Source organism: Theropithecus gelada, chromosome 20 (genome assembly GCF_003255815.1).
Source record: "Theropithecus gelada isolate Dixy chromosome 20, Tgel_1.0, whole genome shotgun sequence".
Taxonomy (NCBI): Eukaryota; Metazoa; Chordata; class Mammalia; order Primates; family Cercopithecidae; genus Theropithecus; species Theropithecus gelada.
In genome coordinates this window covers 60123125-60143073 of record NC_037688.1, presented here as the reverse complement: position 1 = coordinate 60143073, position 19949 = coordinate 60123125, and the positions used below count along the sequence as shown (strand labels likewise).

Here is a 19949-nt window from a genome sequence, read left to right as displayed (position 1 = left end):
CGTAGTGATGAGAGCCTGGAGAGTTAGGGGTGACTTGGGAGTCCTGGGCCTTTTGCTTTAACTGCGGGATATGGGATTAAAAGGCATGAGGGGGCTGGGCACAGTAGCTACCACCTGTAATCCCAACGCTTTGGGATGCCGAGGCAGGAGGAATGCTTCAAGCTAGGAACTTCAGACCAGCCTAGGCAACATAGTGAGGCTCCCATCTCTAAAAATAAAATACAATTAGCCAGGTGTGGTGGTGCATACCTATAGACCTAGCTACTCAGGAGGCTGAGGTGGGACGATCAGTTGAGCCCAGGAGTTCAAGGATGCAGTGAGCTATGATCATACTACTGCATTCCAGCCTGGGTGACAGAGCGAGACCCTGTCTCAAAAAAAAAAAAAAACAAAAACAAAAAGGCATGATAAGATTAGCCCTGGTAAGTACAAGGCAGATAGTGGAGGCAAGGCTATGGAGTCCTGGCAGGACGGAGGGATGGGAAGTGGGGGCCTTATCAGAAGCTTTCAGAGTCCTGGGGCTTTTAGTCACACCTTGGAGTGCTGATATGAAATCTATAGGGGGAAGGATAATCTTATTCTGAGTGCACAAAGTCCCTGCCATTCCTACTTTCTCCTAGTGATGGAGGGAAGAAGGTCAAGAAGAGGAGTGGTTTTACTTGGCATGTGGGTGATCCTAGTGAAAGTGTGAAAATAGAGAGAAGATGAATTTAGAAGCTGAGGCAGGAGGATCACTTGAGCCCAGGAGTTCGAAACTGCAGTGAGCTATGATTGTGCCACTGCACTCCAGCCTGGGCAACAGAGCAAGACCCTGTCTCTAAAAAAAGAATTTAAATTTTAAATAGTATGCTCATTCTGTCCATGCCCACGTTTGCCCTCAGTGAACACATTAGCTCTGTGTGCATGAAATGGCACGTGGAAATCATCTAATTCCCTTAGTTTCTCTTTTGACTCTCATAGTGACAGTATCATTTTGTGCTGAATATAATTCTGGTGTTGAAAGATACACATGAGGCTGGGGGCAGTGACTCATGCCTGTAAACCCAGCATGTAGAGAGGCTGAGGCGGGCAGATTGCCTGAGGTCAGGAGTTGGTGACCAGCCTGGCCAACATGGTGAACCCCCATCTCTACTAAAAAAAATACGAACATTAGCTAGGTGTGGTTGCACATGCCTGTAATCCCAGCTACTTGGGAGGCTGAGGCAGGAGAATCGCTTGAACCCAGGAGACAGAGGTTGTGGTGAGCCAAGATCGCCCTGTTGCACTCCAGCCTGGGCAACAAGAATGAAACTCTATCTCAAAAAAAAAAAAAAAAAGGTGCATATGATCTTCCATATGATGTGATGATGTGATCCCTAAATTCAAGCCAATGACTTCAGCTAGTGCTTAACCACAGAGACAGGGATCATGGGTGATTTTTCACTCTACATGATTTTCAACTTGGGTGCTGACATTAGGACCTAACTCTTATGTGGGATGTGCCTCTACTAAAATAGAACCAACTGGATTCTTGAGAAGATTAAACATGGAACTACAAGTTTGTTGGAAGAAAATCCAGTCCCAGTGTAGGAAACAGGAAAGGAAATAATTAGAGTTCTAGTCAATTGAGTTGTGATTCAGGGCTAGTTTCTAATCAATCAGGAAGCCGCGTTGGGATCTGGGATCCATGAATCCAGATCCAGGTGGTAAAATTCAAAGGCTAGCATTTCAGGTGCTAATATGATACCTATTCCAAAGTCCCTTTTCCTAAACTAACTACATACTCTCCCTTTAATCTTCCACTATTAATATGGTCTTTAAAGGGATATTTATCAATCTTTTAGGCCAGTCTTCATCTGAACCCCTCTTTTGCGTATGTGTAAGAACAGAGTCAATCTCCTACTATAGATAATGAAAATGACAGATACTCATTTCACAGCCCTCCTGTAGCCAGGGCAGGCACACAACACAAGCACTGACACTTGGTCATACTTACTCAAGACCTTGAATCAGAAACTAGTGGCCAAGAAAGCAGAAAGCACAGTATCAAGAGAGGCCATAGTAATTATCAGCAGTTACTTTCCAGAGGCAAGAGAAGAGGGTCTTAACAGCAATAGGCAGAGTCCAGCTTAGGGCTTCATGGAATAAGGGGTGATGTTTGTGTCCCATGGCAACTTGGGTGGTGGTGTCATTGGACAAGCTCTGAGTTGCAGTTAGGCATCATTTTGGGCTGTATAGACTCTTAATCTGGTTCTTCAATCTCCTCAAAGATTCCGTGAGCTCCCCAATATCCTTTGATGAATTCCTTTTCAGGTAAAAGTCATCACAGTTGGTTTTTGTTGCTCACCCTCCAGAACACTTCTTGGAAATAGACTTCTTGAAATTGATAGTCAAATAGGAATGGTAAAAAATAAATTACTTGACAAAAGATGTATGGTTTTGTCATTTCATAGAGATTGCCTTCATAGTGGTAGTCTTTTAAGATGTTACAAATCACTACCTCCTTCATCTAAATCTCTACTTAATTGAACAGTTCTTAAGTAAAGAGGATGAAGGATTTTGTTAGACTTACCATCTTTAAGGAAATGGAGATGTTGTGTTGGGGGGCGAGGAGGGAAAAAGATTCTTCCTATCAAACTTGGTTTCTGATTTACCAATCACTATATCTGGAATGTGTGTTGGTTTTGCCCTTGATGGTTTTCTGAAAAATGAAAATAATTTCTCCATCCATCTTTTGAAGCAGAAATGAGGATTTATTACATAGAACAAAAGATTAGGGTGTGATATCAAAACACTGCTATGTGATGGTAAAGATGACAGAGGTGCCCTCCAGCCTCAGGACTGCCTGGCTCTTGGCACCTGAAACTTCTTTTCTATAATAGATGAAGATTTTATCACTTCCCTAGTCTACCCAGCTGCCTGCTTCTGGGCATGTGGTCCCGCTGAAGGGATGTCATTTGTCACTATTAGAGAAATCACATATATCACATATAGACCTACCTAGTAAGTTTAGGAAAAGCAAATTGCTGCAAAGCCTGGGTTTTCTGAGTTCCAAACTTTCACTCAAATCACGGTGGCGTGTAGATGAGCATGAAGGCTGGATACGAGCAGCACCATGGACAGCGCCAACGGCATGGCGTGTTGGGATTGGCAAACATCACTGGGCGAGTGCAAGTGGACCTCCCCCTCCCTTTGAATAAGGAGAACCCACAGACACAGATAGGAGATGCCAGGATATAGTTTTCAGATTGTATTCTTTTAGTCGGAAATGATGACGGTAACTCAATTCAAAGTAACTGAGGTTAAAAGAGGCATTTATTGGCTGACATAACTTAAAAATCCAGGTGCAGATCTGACTTTAGGCCTGGATACATGCAGAGGCTCAAGTGCACGTTATGAGGGCACACTTTATCATCCTCCCTCTAGGCTCTACTTTCTCTATATTAGATTGCTTCTCTTCATCTGGTGACCCCTGGAGTTTCTAGACTTCCATAATACCACCTGAACAACCCCAATGTAAAATGCACTTATCCCTTTCTTGATTGTGCCAGCTAAAGTGCCGGCACTAATACTTAAAAGCTTTGATTAGCTCACATTGGATCACATGCCCATTCCTGAATCAATCACTGTAACCAGAAGAATGGAATATTGCCATTGGCCAGGACAGGCCCACATGACCATTCCTGGAGCCATGTTACATGGAAGCCATGTTACACCCATGGAAGAATTGGACGAGGGTGTTTCTTCTAGGGAATATTAGAATGCTGTCATCACAAAATACTAGAATAGGCAGAACCACGAATGCCCACTGCCCAATGAAGATGACCGAAGGGAAACATCTGAATTAAGCAATAGATCCCCCTACCTCTCAGGAAGTCGGAGTTCCTCATCTTCTATTAGGACTGGAACCATCTGATCCATCACTCAGCCTTGCTCACTGGTGCTGAAATATAAAGCATTGACATTGGAGTAGGTGTTTAGGGAGGAGGAAAGTGTGTTGATATTGGATCCATCTTGTGTGCTAAAGACTACAAGTGTTCCCCAAAATATCAAGCTCTTCTCATCAACACAGATGAAAATAAAAGAGAATACAGCACATATCCTTTAGGTTAGAGCTCAAATGTCACCACCTTAGAGAGGTCCTTTCTGACTGACACCCTGCTTAAAGTGACTTCCTCTAATCACTATCTTATGTCCTCTTTATTTTCATCATACCACTTATCAGAATCTATAATAATCATGCTTATAGAGTAATTGTTATCTTTTGCCCAGCACTGAAATTTTATCTGAAGAACAGGAGGCTTATCTTGTTTACAGCTACATACTACATCCAGGCATAGTGCCTGTCACATAGTAATTGTTCAACAATTTTTTTGTTTGTTTGTTTTTGAGACAGAGTCTCGCTCTGTCACCCAGGCTGGAGTGCAGTGGCACTATCTCGGCTCACTGCAACCTCCGCCTCCCGGGTTCAAGCTATTTTCCTGCCTCAGCCTCCCGGGTAGCTGGGACTACAGGCGCCCGCCACCAAGTCCAGCTAATTTTTTATTTTTAGTAGAGACGAGGTTTCACCATATTGGCCAGGCTGGTCTTGAACTCCTGACCTTGTGATCCAACTGCCTTGACCTCCCAAAGTGCTGGAATTGCAGATGTGAGCCAACATGCCCGGCCAAATATCTTTTTATTCAAAGAATCAATGGAAACTCCTGGGTCATGTCCTAGGAGGTGGTCCAAGAGATCAGGGAACACTTCCTTCAATCAGCTTTTTTTTCTTTGTCATCTTCAGAGATATTTTTAAAAATAATAATTTTGTGGAAAATGTATCTTCTTACAAAATATAAGGGATCTTTAAGTTGCAAAGGAAAATTCTTGGAATTTTCCTGGATCCAGGAAGTGTCATGGATGCTCTGCCCTTTGCTTAACTTTCTGTGGATCTCCCTCTTTTCAGAAGTGCTGTCTCTTTGTGTCCTTGTGAGACACTTGGCACAGTTGGCTCTGTAGAAAAAGAAAAGCACGGAGGTTTGTGGACCTCTTTTTATTTCCCTGCCAGATTGTAAGCTGTTGGAGGTCAAAGGCTGGTTTCTACTGACCTTTGTGCCCACACAACACCTAACACAGTGTTTTATGCATAATGAGTGGCTGTTGCTTGGCTTGAAATGCATAGCAATTAATTAAATCTCTAAATTCTTGTGTCTGCCATAGTGACCTAAAACTTGACAACGTGATGCTCGATTCTGAGGGGCACATCAAGATTGCTGATTTTGGCATGTGTAAGGAGAACATCTGGGATGGGGTGACAACCAAGACATTCTGTGGCACTCCAGACTACATCGCCCCTGAGGTGAGAGCTGCCGGGCACACGTTCACATTGCAGTGATGTACCCTCTGCTCCCCAGATGGCCGTGTGAGAGCTGGGAAGGGTCGAGGGTGGTACCTTGCAAGGGAACCTCGGGCAGAATCTTATTCTATACTCTAAATCCTCCCTTTGAGATCACACATGCAAATTAATTTAGCACACATCCAGAAGCCCAAGCCCAAAATACATCAAGGTTTGGGAGAAAATTTAAATAAAACTCAAAAGAACCATCCAACACACATCAGTAAAATTCTTCATCAGACTGCTGTGGCCCACAGCCATGTGATACCGCCTAATTGTGACGTCGAAATGTTTGTCGAGAGAGAAAGAGCAGATCCCCTGGGCTGGCATATGACATGGGATCTGTGTCCTGTATATGTTCCTCAGTAGGAAAATGGACAATAGCCCATGATTTATTTATAGCATGAAATACTACCAGGCACCAATTCAGAAGAGTGAGTTAGATATGTATGTAGATATGAAAAGATCTTCAAGACACATTGTTAGAGAAAAAAAAAAAATCAAGGTACAGAATGACAAATCCAAGGCCGGGCACGGCAGCTCGTGCCTGTAATCCCAGCACTTTGGGAGGCAGAGGCAAATGGATCACTTGAGCCCAGGAGCTCCAGAACAACCTGGGCAACATGGCGAGACCTCGTCTCTACAAAAAAATACAAATATTAGCCAGGTGTGGTGGCACGTGCCTGTAGTCCCAGCTACTTGGGAGACTGAGGTAAGAGAATCACCTGAGCCCCAGGAGGTCCAGGCTGCAGTGAGCCGTGATTATGCCACTGCACTCCAGCCTGCATGACACAGTGAGACCCTGTCTCAAAAAAAAAAAAAAAAAACCAAAAAAACAAAAAAACAAAAAAAAAGAAAGAGGAATGACAACAATGTGATACTATTTATGGATAAAACAGAAATACACGGAACACTGCTCTGTTTTCAACTAGTAAAAGCATACAAAAATCTGGAAGATTTCAGACTGATTTTATAACGCTGGTTACCTCTGAAGATAAGGGAATTGTAAAGAGAAATTTAGCTACTTCTGTATACTGCTGACATTTTTTTTTACAAGGTAAATATATTTGTATATTACTTGAGTAATAAAGTAATTCAAAAATAATAAGGCTTTATTCAGACCCAATGAAGTTTTCCCAATGTGATATACTTTGGTCTATTATCATTTTGTTAATTAATTAGATATGACACAATCTATAACACAACTTCCTGATAGGCCGTGGGTTCCATAATCTCTGGTTCTCAACTCTAACTGCAGTTTAGAGTCATGAGAGAGCTTTTATGATGTAGGATGCAGCTGGGGCATGGTGGCTCACCCCTGTAATCTCAGTGCTTTGGGAGGCTGAGGCAAGAAGATCGCTTGAGGGTAGGAGTTTGAGACCAGACTGGACAACATAGTGAGACCCTAATCTCTACAAAAAATTAAAATAAAAATTCACCCAGTGCACTAGCTTACACCTGCTGTCCTGACTACGCAGGAGGCTAAGGCGGGAGGATTGCTCGAGCCCAGCAGGTGGAGGCTGCAGTAAGCAGTGATCATGCCACTGCACCTCAGCCTGGGAAACAGAGCGAGACCATGTCTCCAAAAAAAAAAAAAAACCCACAGACAAACAAACAGAAAACAATGTGGGCTGCTCAAATGCCATCCCATTAGAATCTCTGCAGGGTGAGGCCCAGGATTTGGGGTTCTCAGAAGTTCCTCACTGGTGGTGATCCAGACAAGCACAAAAAACCCTGAACTGTGTTGCTGATGAAGTTGCCTCCCCTCCAGCCTGCAGATGGGAGGGATAAGCTGCAGGTCAGGCTTTGTCATGAACTAACCACATCACCTCTGGCAACTGGTCTCACATCCCAGGCTCTAGTTTCCTTTGTAAAAAGATTGACTTGTTGGGTTGTCATGAGGATCAAACAAGACTTGAAGTACTTTAAAAGTGTGAAAACACTTTCAATGGGAAGTGTTCTCCTGGACTGCTTTCCCTTCCTTGTCTTGCGGGTTACTTCTCAGAACGCATTTCATTCATTCATAATTGACAAGTAAAATTGTATACATTTATCATGTGCAACATGTTGTTCTGAAATACGTATACATTGTGGAATGGCTAAGTTGAGTTAATTAACATATTTATTATCTCACATACTTTTTTTTTTGTGGTAAGAACACTTAAAAATCCCTCTTAGCAATTTTAAAGAATACAATAGATAGTTATTAACTATAGTTACTGTGTTGTACGATAGATCTCTTGAATTTATTCCTCCTACTTAACTGAAATTTCATATCCTATAATCAACATCTCTGCGTTTCTGATTTTGGAATAGAAATCAAAGTGGGAGATAGAGATCAAGAAACGGCCATTCACTTTATAGCCAAGTTTGCTCAAATACCCTTTTTGAGTTAAACAAGCAATAACTGAATTATAAAACATTCTAGGATTAGTTAACATTTTGAGGGCATAATATGTGAAAGCCACCTAGTATCTCACATAACCCCATGATATAGATACTATAGAAGTTAAGTAACTTCTCCTGTGATCAGACAACCAACCGGTAGACAGCAGTCAGGATTCAAAGTCAGACTGCCTAACCCTCAGACCTCAGCCTTTAGCCTTTGCTATATTACCTCTTAACCTCTGACATGGTTAGTTTTACATCCCTACATGCTGAAAGATGGACCATCACATGGCTCTTCTAGACTTTTCCATGTTCTGGCAGTTTGGGAATATGAATTAAAAACTTCACAACCGCATATACCTACATGATCCACCAATTCTACATCTAGGAGTTTATCTTAAGGAAATACTTGGACAGATGTCCAAATGTCTAATTACAAGAATATATGTTACAGCATAGGAAGAGACCTAATCAATTGGAAATTTATAAGATAGATTTTGGTGTATCCATTCAACATAATGTTATGTAGAGATAAAAACTGATTGTGTTCATATACAAATATTAAATTAGCAAGGAAAATTTAAGTGAATAACTGGCTTTATTAAAGATCTATTGCCCATAATCCCAGTGCTTTGGGAGGCCAAAGTGGGAGGATTGCTTGAGTTTGAGTTCAGTCTGGGCAATATAGAGAGACCCCGTCCCTACAAAAAATTAAATAATTAGCATGGTGGTGAGCACCTATAGTCCCAACTACACAGGAGGCTGAGGTGCAGGGATTACTTGAGCCCAGGAGGCCAAGGCTGTGAGCTATGAGCCATGATCTTGCCACTGCACTCCAGCCTAGGTGACAAAAAGAGACACTATCAAAAAAAAAAAAAAAAAGAAAAGAAAAGAAAAAAGAAAAAAAATGGTCCACATACCAAAGTGTTTATGTAAAGCACACACATACACACAGAGTTTAATATGTATTCAGAGAAAAGAGTATGGAATGAAGTAGACCAAATATTAGTCATAATTTTTCTCTTAATAAAGGATTATGGGTGATTTTCATGTTATCATCTCAGCTTAGCTATCTTTTATAAAGAAATAGTAAAATAGTAACAAATATTATTACCTCTTAAACGTTTTTATTTGTAATTATGTTTTAAAAACATGTAACATAAAATTTACTATCTTAACCATTTCTAAGTGTACAGCTTAGTAGTGTTAAGTATATTTACATTATTGTGTAAATGTTACAACTTTTACAATGAAGAGTAAAGACAGTTTTGCTTTTAAAAATTCCATGCTCACTGTTTTGAAAATAATGATAATAATAATACACCGTACTTAGTGCTTCGAAAAGGCAATGCGACAGCCACAGGTGTTTGCCCAGCTGCAGGTGCCTCTGCAAAGCATGTCTGTCATTCCCTGAGTAGCTAATGTAAAGAAATAGCTCAGGTGGGCACTAGCCTTCTTGTAAAAGAAGAGTGGAATCTGTCTCCAGAGGATACATGAACTGCAAACCTCCCTGATAGGATGCCTTCTGTTTTCTAGATAATTGCTTATCAGCCCTATGGGAAGTCCGTGGATTGGTGGGCATTTGGAGTCCTGCTGTATGAAATGTTGGCTGGGCAGGTAATTGAATTTTAAGTGATCGATAAGAGAAGTCCTCCCTACCCCCATCCACATGGTTTCCTTAGGAGAATGCATGTTTGGTAACAGCTCATAAATGGAAACCTCTATGACTTTCCCGGCCTTGGGGTCATACAAGTCCGTGGTCATTGGAAAGCCTGGGTGTGTGGCTTCACTGTAGGCCCCAGGGAGGAGAGTCTGCCAGTTGAGGGGGGCTCTGGGGAGGGTTCAAGCAGGGATTCTTCTCCTCCCACCCTCCCCTGTCATACAGGCACCCTTTGAAGGGGAGGATGAAGATGAACTCTTCCAGTCCATCATGGAACACAACGTAGCCTATCCCAAGTCTATGTCCAAGGAAGCTGTGGCCATCTGCAAAGGGGTAAGTACATCTCTTAAAGCTGTGGCCAGGACCACCCCATACAGGCATGTGGGATGTACCTTGCCCAAGGACACCCCACTGTGGGGGAACAGAGCCTGAACTCCACCCTTCGCTCCGTTTGGCAATATGAGAACCCTGGCGTGGAGCTGCTACCTCCCAGAGGAGAGAAAGCTTTTTTTCTGATTTGCACAGAAGTGCCACAGAGAGCTGCCTGCAGCTGCGTCTTGCTGCTGGCTGGGCTGCAGTCTCTGAACCAGCACAGGGGAATGCTCATTGAGTGAATGAGGTAGAAAGCACAGAGATTTTGTCAAAGAGCTGGAAGTCGTGGGAAAGGGCACAAGAGGTCTTCGGCACAACTCAGGCTATCTTGCCCTGCTCTGCTGTATGTGTTTAGTTAATACCAAGAGCGTGCAACTTTTGTTCTAAACAATACCAGGCAGTGTTGAGGTTAAGGAATTCTCTAGATAAGCAGACTGAAATTCAGTGTACTCAAAATCCCACTGTCCCCTCTCCCCCAACATGCACACAAATGGCTCAAAGGGAATGCACGCTTGTACGTCTACAGTTTATACACAGGGCACCTGCGAAGAAAGCAGGACGTGTGTTTATGGGGAAGGATTGTTTGTTTTGCGTCTTGTGTTGGACCAAGGCATACTCACAGTGACTTATGTGAGATCCTAAGGATCAGTGACGCTCACTTTTGGAGCCATCAGGATAACCTGAAGTGCTTTACCAGAATGCACATGCTTCTGCCTCACCCCAGAGATTAAGTCTGGGTATGAGTATTTTGGAAAAGTCTCCATTTGACTTGCACACCACTACCTTTAAACATACTGTCCAAATGAAGTGATTTTTCAACTCTGATGGAAGCCTGAAAGCAATCAAATTAGATGCCCAGAAAATATGTTCCAAGCGTAATATACTAATAAAGAATTTGCTCTCCCACCACCCAGTGGTACAGGTTAGAACATGGCCATGCCTTAATCAGCGGGTTCCCACCTGTGTGTCTGAATAAACCAGGGCTGCCAGTCCTAGATCTGTGGGATGCTTACAGACTTTTCATGCCCTACTTTGCTCTTCCTGACCCCAGCCAGATGCTGAATGCACTGGCTTGGGTGAAGGAAAACTGGGAAACTCAGGCAGGCCAATCTGAGGCTTGGCCCAGTTTGGAATAGCTGGGCCAGCCTCTCAGCCTAAAAGCACCTTGTCACACTGCCTAAATTCCCACTCTCAGTGAATCACCTAAGGTTTTCACCTCAGCTCCATAGGCTGAGATGCACGTATCCCTGGGGAAACCACCTGTGAATTAATCTCAATCCCGAACATCTAAAGTGAATTGCTTGAAAATATTTTCTTTGAGGGTGTGAGGCAGGGAGAGGGAAAATGAAGAATAGAGAGGGGAGTCGCAGAGGTGCATTAGGAACCTAAGCAAAGCCCATAAAGAAAAAGAAGGCACACACGAAGGCCTGTACAGGCCCCCATAGACATGGTATTGAAGGGTGGGAGGGGTAGACAGAAGGTGGCACCTGGAGCTTTTAATTTGTTTAATAATTGCCAGCATATAAGGATCAGGAGATTTCTCATAAACATTCAGCTTTCAGGTTTCTCTTGAAAAATCAGATCTTGCCACATTGGCTTGTCATTCTTACAAAGCACCAGTCAGCTAGATTGGAAACCACTGCCCTCTGTAGTTGGGGCTTGCCCTCTGTAATTCACAGAAATTCTCACCTGGCCAATTCTACCCAAGTTCAAATCCTGGTTCAGGCATTAATTGCCCTCAGACCATGGGGAAGTTGTTTGACGGCGTCTGCAGATTGGGAATAATAATAGCAGTCCACACAGGGTTCTTTGATGATTAAATAGCTGAATACTGTAAATCACTTCGAGTAGAGGCTGGCACTCTGCTCCAAACCCCTTGGAAGTTATTATTTCTATTACTAGTGCTGACACTATTGTGTTATCTGCCTGGTTCCTCTTGGCATTTGAGTTTGCATTCCCTGGAATCGCGACTTTTAAAGTCGGGGATTTGGAGATCAAGAGACCCTTTGCAAATCTTGACCCTTCCATTTTCTAGGCGCAGGGTCTTTTTTTTTTTTTTTTTTGACAACATCTCGCTCTGTCACCCAGGCTAGGGTGCCGTGGCATGATCATGGCTCACTGCAGCCTTGATCTCCCAGGCTCAAGTGATCCTACTGCCTCTGCCTCCCAAAGTGCTGGGATTACAGGCATGGGCCACTGCACCCAGCCTAGGTGCAAGATCTTAAGCCACTTCCTTTGCATCTCTGTGCTTCTGTTTATTTTAAAAAATGAAGTAGTAGTACTCACTGAAAAGAGTTTTTGAGAGCATTACATGAGAAAACGTAAGAGAAAGCTCCTTGCATGACGTGGGCACATAGTAGGTATTCAGTACATGCACAGAGTCCTCCCCTTCACATGCCCGCCCTGCCTGGACAGCTGGGGGTTCTAAGTGGGTCATGGAGGAGAGGATTTTCCAGGTCAGCCGTCTTCAGCTTCAGCTCCAATTAGCAGTTTCCCTGGTAGAGCCGTTTTCTATTAATTCAGGACCCATAACCTTCATGATTAACTGGGGTGACTCTCTTACTATTGAGTTTGGGGACCATTATTAATTGAGTGGGCTGAGTCCAATGTGGGCTCTTCCTTCAAGGAGGGTACTCCAGAAACGAGTGATGCTCAAGCGAACAGCCAAATGCTTCCTCCAGAACAGCGAGCCTCAGGGGATGCGTCTGGGAGGTGATCAGAGATTGGAACAGTGATTAAATCCAGCTGTCTACATGGCTTCGGGCACATTAGAGCAAGAGTGCGGGAACTGGGCAGAGACTCTGAATTAATGCTGGATGTTTCTGCAGTGCCTTTTCTTTGCTTGGCATCCTCCTGCTTAGACAGAAATTCAGCTGAGCTTTTGAAAACAGTCTCCTGTTTAATTGAAGCAGTGTCCTTTATATGTCCATCCCCTCAAAGGCCCGATTTTCTACCTCCCTTCCCCCCAAAAATTAGTAAAACCTTACTCAGAGGGCTATGCCCACTTTGAACAAACTTGAAGCAAACAGAAGCCCAAATAGGCCGTACCTTAGGGTGAAAACCAGCAGACACTGAACAGCTGAGACTGTTCAGTGAACATAAAGCTATAAGAGTCCTGAGCCAGGCAGAGCTGTTCAAAACCTTGCCCTGCTCCTTAGCTGTTTGACCTTAGACAGATGACTTTACTTCTCTGCACCTACATCCTTTACCTGGAAAACGGGGGATAAGAGTTGCTGAGGCCTCAGAGTATTGTTGCAAAGGTTAAAGAGTAATGGGTAACAGCTGGGAAGCCTTTAGCACGGAGCCTGAATGCATATGATGTCGTCATGCTCAGTACACGGAAGCCATTATTGATATTATTATTTTATTATCAGTGTGAACCAAAACCTCCCTGCCCTTTCATTCCTCACATCCTAATCTTACACAAATGTCAAGGCTTGACTCAATTTCCTCACCCTCCATAAACCTCTCCTGACAAAGCCAGGTCACAAAAATTCCTGAGAAAACCACGTGTGAAATGTGCTCCCATTTTTCTTAATAGCCCAAGTTTTAGAGCTAGGCAGAGGTGGAGTCTGCACCCAGCTCTTACTGACTGCCACTTCCTATCTCTTGAGTCCTTGCTGTTCCTCAACTTCTCTGAGTGTGCATTGCCTTTTTATTCAAATGGGAAAAATAGTATACTCACCTCATTGGGTTATTGCAATGATTGGGGAAGATCGTGCATGTAAATAAAGAGGTAGCTAGCTTAGAACGTAAGTGCTCAGTTAATTTCCCCACCCTGGAGGATACGGTTTATATGACAAGTACATGCTTGTGTGTGTGACCACAAATTATCTTGTAAGGGGGCAACAGGCTGAGTGACTGTCCAGCAGTGTAGGAATGAATTTCTGGGTTCATCCTTTCCCCATCATCCGCAAGTCCTGGGCAGAAGATTCTGCCATCATGGGCTGCTCAGTGTGATGTCAACTCTGGAAAGCTTTTGGACTTGTATTTTTTTTTTTTTTAATTAATCACCAACTCTTCCGTCTTTACCCTCTGTACATTTGCTCAAGTCTTGAGATCAGAGATATTTTCGTGCTGCTTTGGACTCATTTACAAGAGGAAGCCTGTCTGGTTTCATCTTGGAGCATCTATTCATCTTGTTATTTAGCACTCAGAGACCCAAAGATGGAGGGTTTTGATAATTAAGTAATTTAAACGGAACACCAAAGAAACCTCAGCGGCGTTGTGTGTAATGTATGATACAAGGGAAATGAGCTGGGCTAGGTTTTGACTGTTTAATGAGCTTTCAGAAAGTAATTACTTGAAACTTGGGCCCCTTTGACTAATACTTTTTCTTCTGTTTTGTCATTTTTGCAAGTGCTTTACTGAGAAATGCAAATGGTATCTGAATGAATGTAGCCTTTGCTTTTGTCAAATTCCAGTTTTCTTGTTGTGGGAGGAGGGAAGTTTGAAGATATTGAAACTGTCCTAATTAAATGCACTGGTAATTGCACAAAACTTATTCTTAAACCAAAATGGATCATGTGGCATTTCTTTTTTTCTTTCTTTTCTTTTCTTTTTTTTTTTTTTTTCCTTTTTGAGACGGAGTCTCTCTCTGTCGCCAGACTGTGGAGTGCAGTGGTGCAGTCTCAGCTCACTGCAACCTCCGCTTCCTGGGTTCAAGGATTCTCCTGCCTCAGCCTCCCGAGTAGCTGGGACTACAGGTGTGTGCCACCACATCCAGCTAATTTTTGTATTTTTAGAAGAGACGGGATTTCACCATGTTGGCCAGGATGGTCTTGATCTCTTGACCTTGTGATTTGCCTGCCTAGGCCTCCCAAAGTGCTGGGATTACAGGCGTGAGCCACTGTGCCTGGCCCTCATGCAGCATTTCTAACTTGAAGTTCAGGGTCACATTCAGGCTTCGTTTTGATTAACCGTAAGAGATGATCGGCAGCAGGTCCTGTTATCAGGTCCTCTCCTACAAAGTCCTGGTTGGGATTTTTTGCTGAAATAAAAAGCAAAGAACAAAATGAGTTGAGATTCTTCATTTGTGCTTTCTTTCCTAATGCCTTGGAGTAATGATTTCTGAGTGTCTCACATTTCCTCTTCTGAAACTCATTAAATACAATGTTTTTCTTTCTCTCAAAGCTGATGACCAAACACCCGGGCAAACGTTTGGGTTGTGGACCTGAAGGCGAACGTGATATCAAAGAGCATGCATTTTTCCGGTATATTGATTGGGAGAAACTTGAACGCAAAGAGATCCAGCCCCCATATAAGCCAAAAGCTGTAAGTAGCCCATTCTCTCTGACTGCCGACTATTCACATACAAGGTATTCTTGCCCGTTCCCCGTGTTTTCCAAATGCTTCCTGAGGGGTAGACATCAGTGTGTCTACTGGAACGTGGGTGTATGTGTTCACACATGTGCACAAAGTCACTGGGTACAAAGATGGACATTTCCATTGGCCCAGCTCCGTCTCTATAAAGATGGAAACGATGATGCCTATTGAATTTTTGTTTCATTGATTCAATTATTGTAACTATCTTAGCTGACAACTTTCTGAGAATGGTTCTTGGGTGAGCAGAGTTCAGATCCATTTTTGGACTATGATAAAGGATCTAATTTTGCCCTCATTCTTTCTCTTGGTTCAACTGTGTCATTTTCTCTTCATACTGACATTGAAAAGGTCATGTTGTTTATCTCAACAGTATTTAAATTTAATTCTGAAACATACACTATGTCTGAGTCAGTAAATAAGATGGCAATTCAGCAGCCAGCTCCCACCCAAGGCAAAACAGAGTAAAGCAGAGACTGACGTCCTCTTGAACTGAAGACCCCCTCCTGGAGGGTTTGGGTGTGGAGACAGCTTTGACATAACTTTCATAATGCAAGAATAAAACTCTCACATTTCCCACAGTCCACGTACCCACAGGAAGGTTTTCTATCCCCAAAGACTCAGCAGGGAGTACTTGTCGGCATCAGGAAAGAAGAGTTTGCACCTGAATTAATCAAACTGTGATTCCGCTGGGAGGATATTTCTTTGTGAAATTAAATAGAGGTCAGACCTGGTGACTCCATGATGGGTCGTAAAACTACTGACTGAGGCTGAAGACTGAACATAAACACCGTCATTGAAACCTAACGTTGTAAGGGTTTGAGTGTTAAGATGAAGAAGATAATAATGGTAGTTATTTTGATACTAGTATTGTTATTCCTTTCTTGAGCACTTACGTGCTAGGCACCGTATTAAGCATTTCTCATGCAGCATCTAATTAAATCCTCACCACAGCCTGTGAAGGAAGGTGCTGTCATTCCATGTTACGGAAGAGGAAACAGGGGCTCAGAGGGGTTAAGTGCTCTGTTCAGGGTCACTCAGCCAGCAGTGATGAAGGGAGGATCCAAGCCTCAGACAGTCTGACTGTGTTGGAGGCCCACCAGGAAGCCCAGGGGCAAAGGACATATAGTTCAGGAGTCTCCCAGGTGATGCTCACCTCTCCCTAGTGTCGCACCTTCCCCTCATCCCAAATGGCTAGAATTACAGCTCTACACCAACCTACCAACCTCCATGCATCCCGTTTCTCCCTGGATGCCTCCTGGTGCAGGAAGCCGTGGCCCTTAGAGGCAGCCAGTTCTACTTTGTGGCCCTTCTCATTATTGCCAACTTACACACTGCTGTCAGATCAGCCTTACCAGAACTCCTGCTAGAGCCTCTCTCTGTGTGTGGATCAACCTTCAGACATTTGCGGATGCAGGTTCTAATGTCTTCTTCTTCTTCTTCTTCTTCTTCTTCTTCTTCTTCTTCTTCTTCTTCTTCGTCTTCGTCTTCGTCTTCGTCTTCGTCTTCTTCTCCTTCTCCTTCTCCTTCTCCTTCTCCTTCTCCTCCTCCTCCTCCTCCTCCTCCTCCTCCTCCTTTCTTCTTCTTCTCCTTCTTCTTCTTCTTCTTCTTCTTCTTCTTCTTCTTCTTCTTCTTCTTCTTCTTCTTCTTCTTCTTCTTCTTCTTCTTCTTCTCCTTCCTTCCTTCCTTCCTTCCTTCCTTCCTTCCTTCCTTCCTTCCTTCCTTCCTTCCTTCCTTCCTTCCTTCCTTCCTTCCTTCTTCTTCCAGATGGAGTCTTGCTGTGTCACCCAGGCTGGAGTGCAGTGGTGCAGTCTCGGCTCACTGCAACCCACCTCCTGGGTTCAAGCAATTCTCCTGCCCCAGCCTCCTGAGTAGCTGGGATTACAGGTGCCTGCCACCACGCCTGGCCAATTTTTGAATTTTTGGTAGAGACTGGGTTTCACCATGTTGGCCAGGCTGGTCTCGAACTCCTGACCTCAGGTGATCCACCCGCCTTAGCCTCCCAAAGTGCTGGGATTACAGGTGTGAGCCACAGCCCCGCCCTGATTCCTTCTTGAATCCTGTGATTTCCAGTTAAATCCTGCCCCACCCCCTCCTGCAAGCATGTTCCATAGGACCTCACTTCCAGGTGCCTGTTCTCCATGACATCCATATCCGTCTTAAAATACAGACACAGAATTGAGCACAATACTCTTAATCGTGTCTGACTCTCAATGAGTACAGTGGATCAGACTATCCCTTGGTTATTCCAGAGCTGGTGAACTGGGACCAGTCCTTTTCTCTCTCTGATCCACTGTGTCATCATCCGTAATACAGTGGTGATAATAGTTTTGACATCAGAGGGTTGTTATGATGCATAAAGCACTTTGTACAAGCCTGGAACAGAGGAGGCACTCACAGAGAGCTGATCGTGGTTTTTGTTAGCTGTGTCATACATTAATTAACGTCTCGATGTAGGGTCTTTGAAGGGCAGAATCCTGCTGCTGCTATTCCTTAAGATAACATCTGTGTGTACGTTGGGGTTGAAGAGGGCCCCACATGTCATGAGCAGCATCATAGCTTTTATGGGCCCATTTGGAAAAAGATGAAAAGGTAATACTGAAAGGAAGAGTGAACTATTTGTTCAGGAAGCTGGGAACTCAGAGGCGAGATGTATAACTCAGATGGTTTTTGTGGGGTTATTTATGAGATCTCGAAATGTGGACCTCCCTTTTCTCACTTGGCCAGAGGAAAGACGCACATGCTCCCATCCCCATCAGCATAGAACCCAGCGGACATCTGGGGGTCATTTTCTAGCTGTAGTGCCGTGGTTTGTAAAGTGTGCTGTCCATCAGTATGCAGTATCAGTATGCAGTGTCACAGTCAGTGGTATCGACATTACATGAGCACTTTAGGAGTGAAGTTCTCGGGCTCCAACCCGGACCCCCTGAATCAGAAACTCTAGGGGTGGGGCCCAGTGTTCTGTGTTTAATAGGCTCTCCAGGTGACTTGATGTGCTCTCAAGGTTGAGAATCACTACCGTGGAGTTTAGCATTAGGAGCTCAGCCAGGAAAGCTAGGCAGAGACCAGAGGGAGGTAGCATGGAGAATCATCTCCATTTTTTTTTCTTTTTTTAAAGACAGGGTCTTCCTCTGTTACCCAGGTTGGAGTGCAGTAGTGCGATCATAGCTTACTGCAGCCTTAACCTCCAGGACTCATGCGATGTTCTCACCTCGGCCTCCTGAGTAGCTGGGACTACAGGAGTATACCACTATGTCTGCCTAATTTTTATTTTTATGTTTAAATAAATGGGGTCTTGGCCAGGTGTGGTGCCTCATGCCTGTAATCTCAGCACTTTGGGAAGCCAAGGTGGGTGGATCACCTGAGCTCAGGAGTTCGAGACCAGCCTGGCTAACATGGTAAAACCCCATCTCTACTAAAAAAATACAAAAATTAGCTAGGTGTGCTGGTGGTGCCTGTAATCTCAGCTATTCGTGAGGCTGAGGCAGGAGAATCGCTTGAACTGAGGAGGTGGAGGTTGCAGTGAGCTGAGATTGTGCCACTGCACTCCAGCCTGGGTGACAGAGTGAGACTCAGTCTCAAATAAATAAATATAAATATATATATATATATGTGTGTGTGTGTATATATATATATATATATATATATATATAAATAAATGTGGTCTTGCCATGTTGCCCAGGCTCTCAAACTCCTGGGCTCAAGTGATCCTCCAAAAACCTCAGCCTTCCAAAGTACTGGGATGACAGGTGTGAGCCACTGCACCCAGCCAAAAGAATCATCTCTTTATGTGGAAGACAATGGTCCTCCTTCTAGTCAGGGCATGGGGTGGTGGCTTCCAGAAGAGGTCACAGACTCAGATGCCTACAGAGGCCAAGCAGATAATATAAATGAGGGAAGAGGGCTGGTGAGATAGAAGAGAAAGTGTTGGAGATCAATGCAAGCCAGAGAGCAGATGAGCTACCTAACAGGCTCAGCTGATGTTCACCTCCCGATGGCCTGCCCTGCAGGATGCAGCCTCCATAGGGCTGCTCCATCTTCATGGTTTTCAGGGGATAGAACTCAGTGTTGCGAGGTGCAGCAGACCTGTGAGTTGATTGACAGATCCTGTTACGGTCAGTGTAGTATGTAGGCCCTATGTAGTAAGGGCTTAGTGAAAGGGTATATAAAATTAAGATGTTTAGATAAAATCTCACAAATTTGACTGGGTACAGTGGCTCATGCCTGTAATCTCAGCACTTTGGGAGGCCGAGGTGGGCAGATCACCTGAGGTCAGGAGTTCGAGACCAGCCTGGCCAACATGGTGAAACCCCGTCTCTACTAAAAATACAAAAATTAGCCAGATGTGATGGCGCACACCTGTGCGTGGAGAATCGCTTGAACCTGGGAGGCAAGGTTGCAGTGAGCTGAGATCACGCCACTGCACTCTAGCCTGGGTGACAGAGCAAGACTCCGTCTCAAAAAAAAACAAAAAAAAAAAACAAAAAAAAAACTCACGATTTCTTTTATATATCAGAACAAATTTTTGAAAATTAAACACAGGGGCAAATAAAACACATCCACACCCATATGTATCCCATGCACTGATTGGTTTATAGCCTCAAGGGTAGTGATGGTTCAAAGTCAGGTTGCTGTTTAGCCAGCATCTGTTAGCAATAGTTATTTACAACCAGAGTCCATTTTGACCCGTTAAATGTTTTGAATAGCCCTGCTAAGCAGTAATGAATATAAAAGGTCTAGCCTCGTGCCTGGCTCATAGAAAGCAGTCAGGAAAAGGTAGCTGTTATTATCATTGGTAATATAAAAAGATTACAATACTTAGTCATTATCAACAAGATCCCTCAACTATTCTGC

General features: G+C 43.8%; 1 protein-coding gene across 2 annotated transcripts in view; it reads left to right on the top strand.

Moving 5' to 3' along the window:
- Positions 1-19949, top strand: part of PRKCB (protein kinase C beta) — a 382718-nt gene that overhangs the window by 336946 nt on the left and 25823 nt on the right. For both annotated transcript variants that reach the window (XM_025370488.1, XM_025370487.1), the window contains exons 13-16: positions 5179-5317; positions 9278-9358; positions 9627-9734; positions 14907-15047. In XM_025370488.1, coding sequence (XP_025226273.1) covers positions 5179-5317; positions 9278-9358; positions 9627-9734; positions 14907-15047 — 469 coding nt within the window. The remainder of the gene's footprint in view (positions 1-5178; positions 5318-9277; positions 9359-9626; positions 9735-14906; positions 15048-19949) is intronic.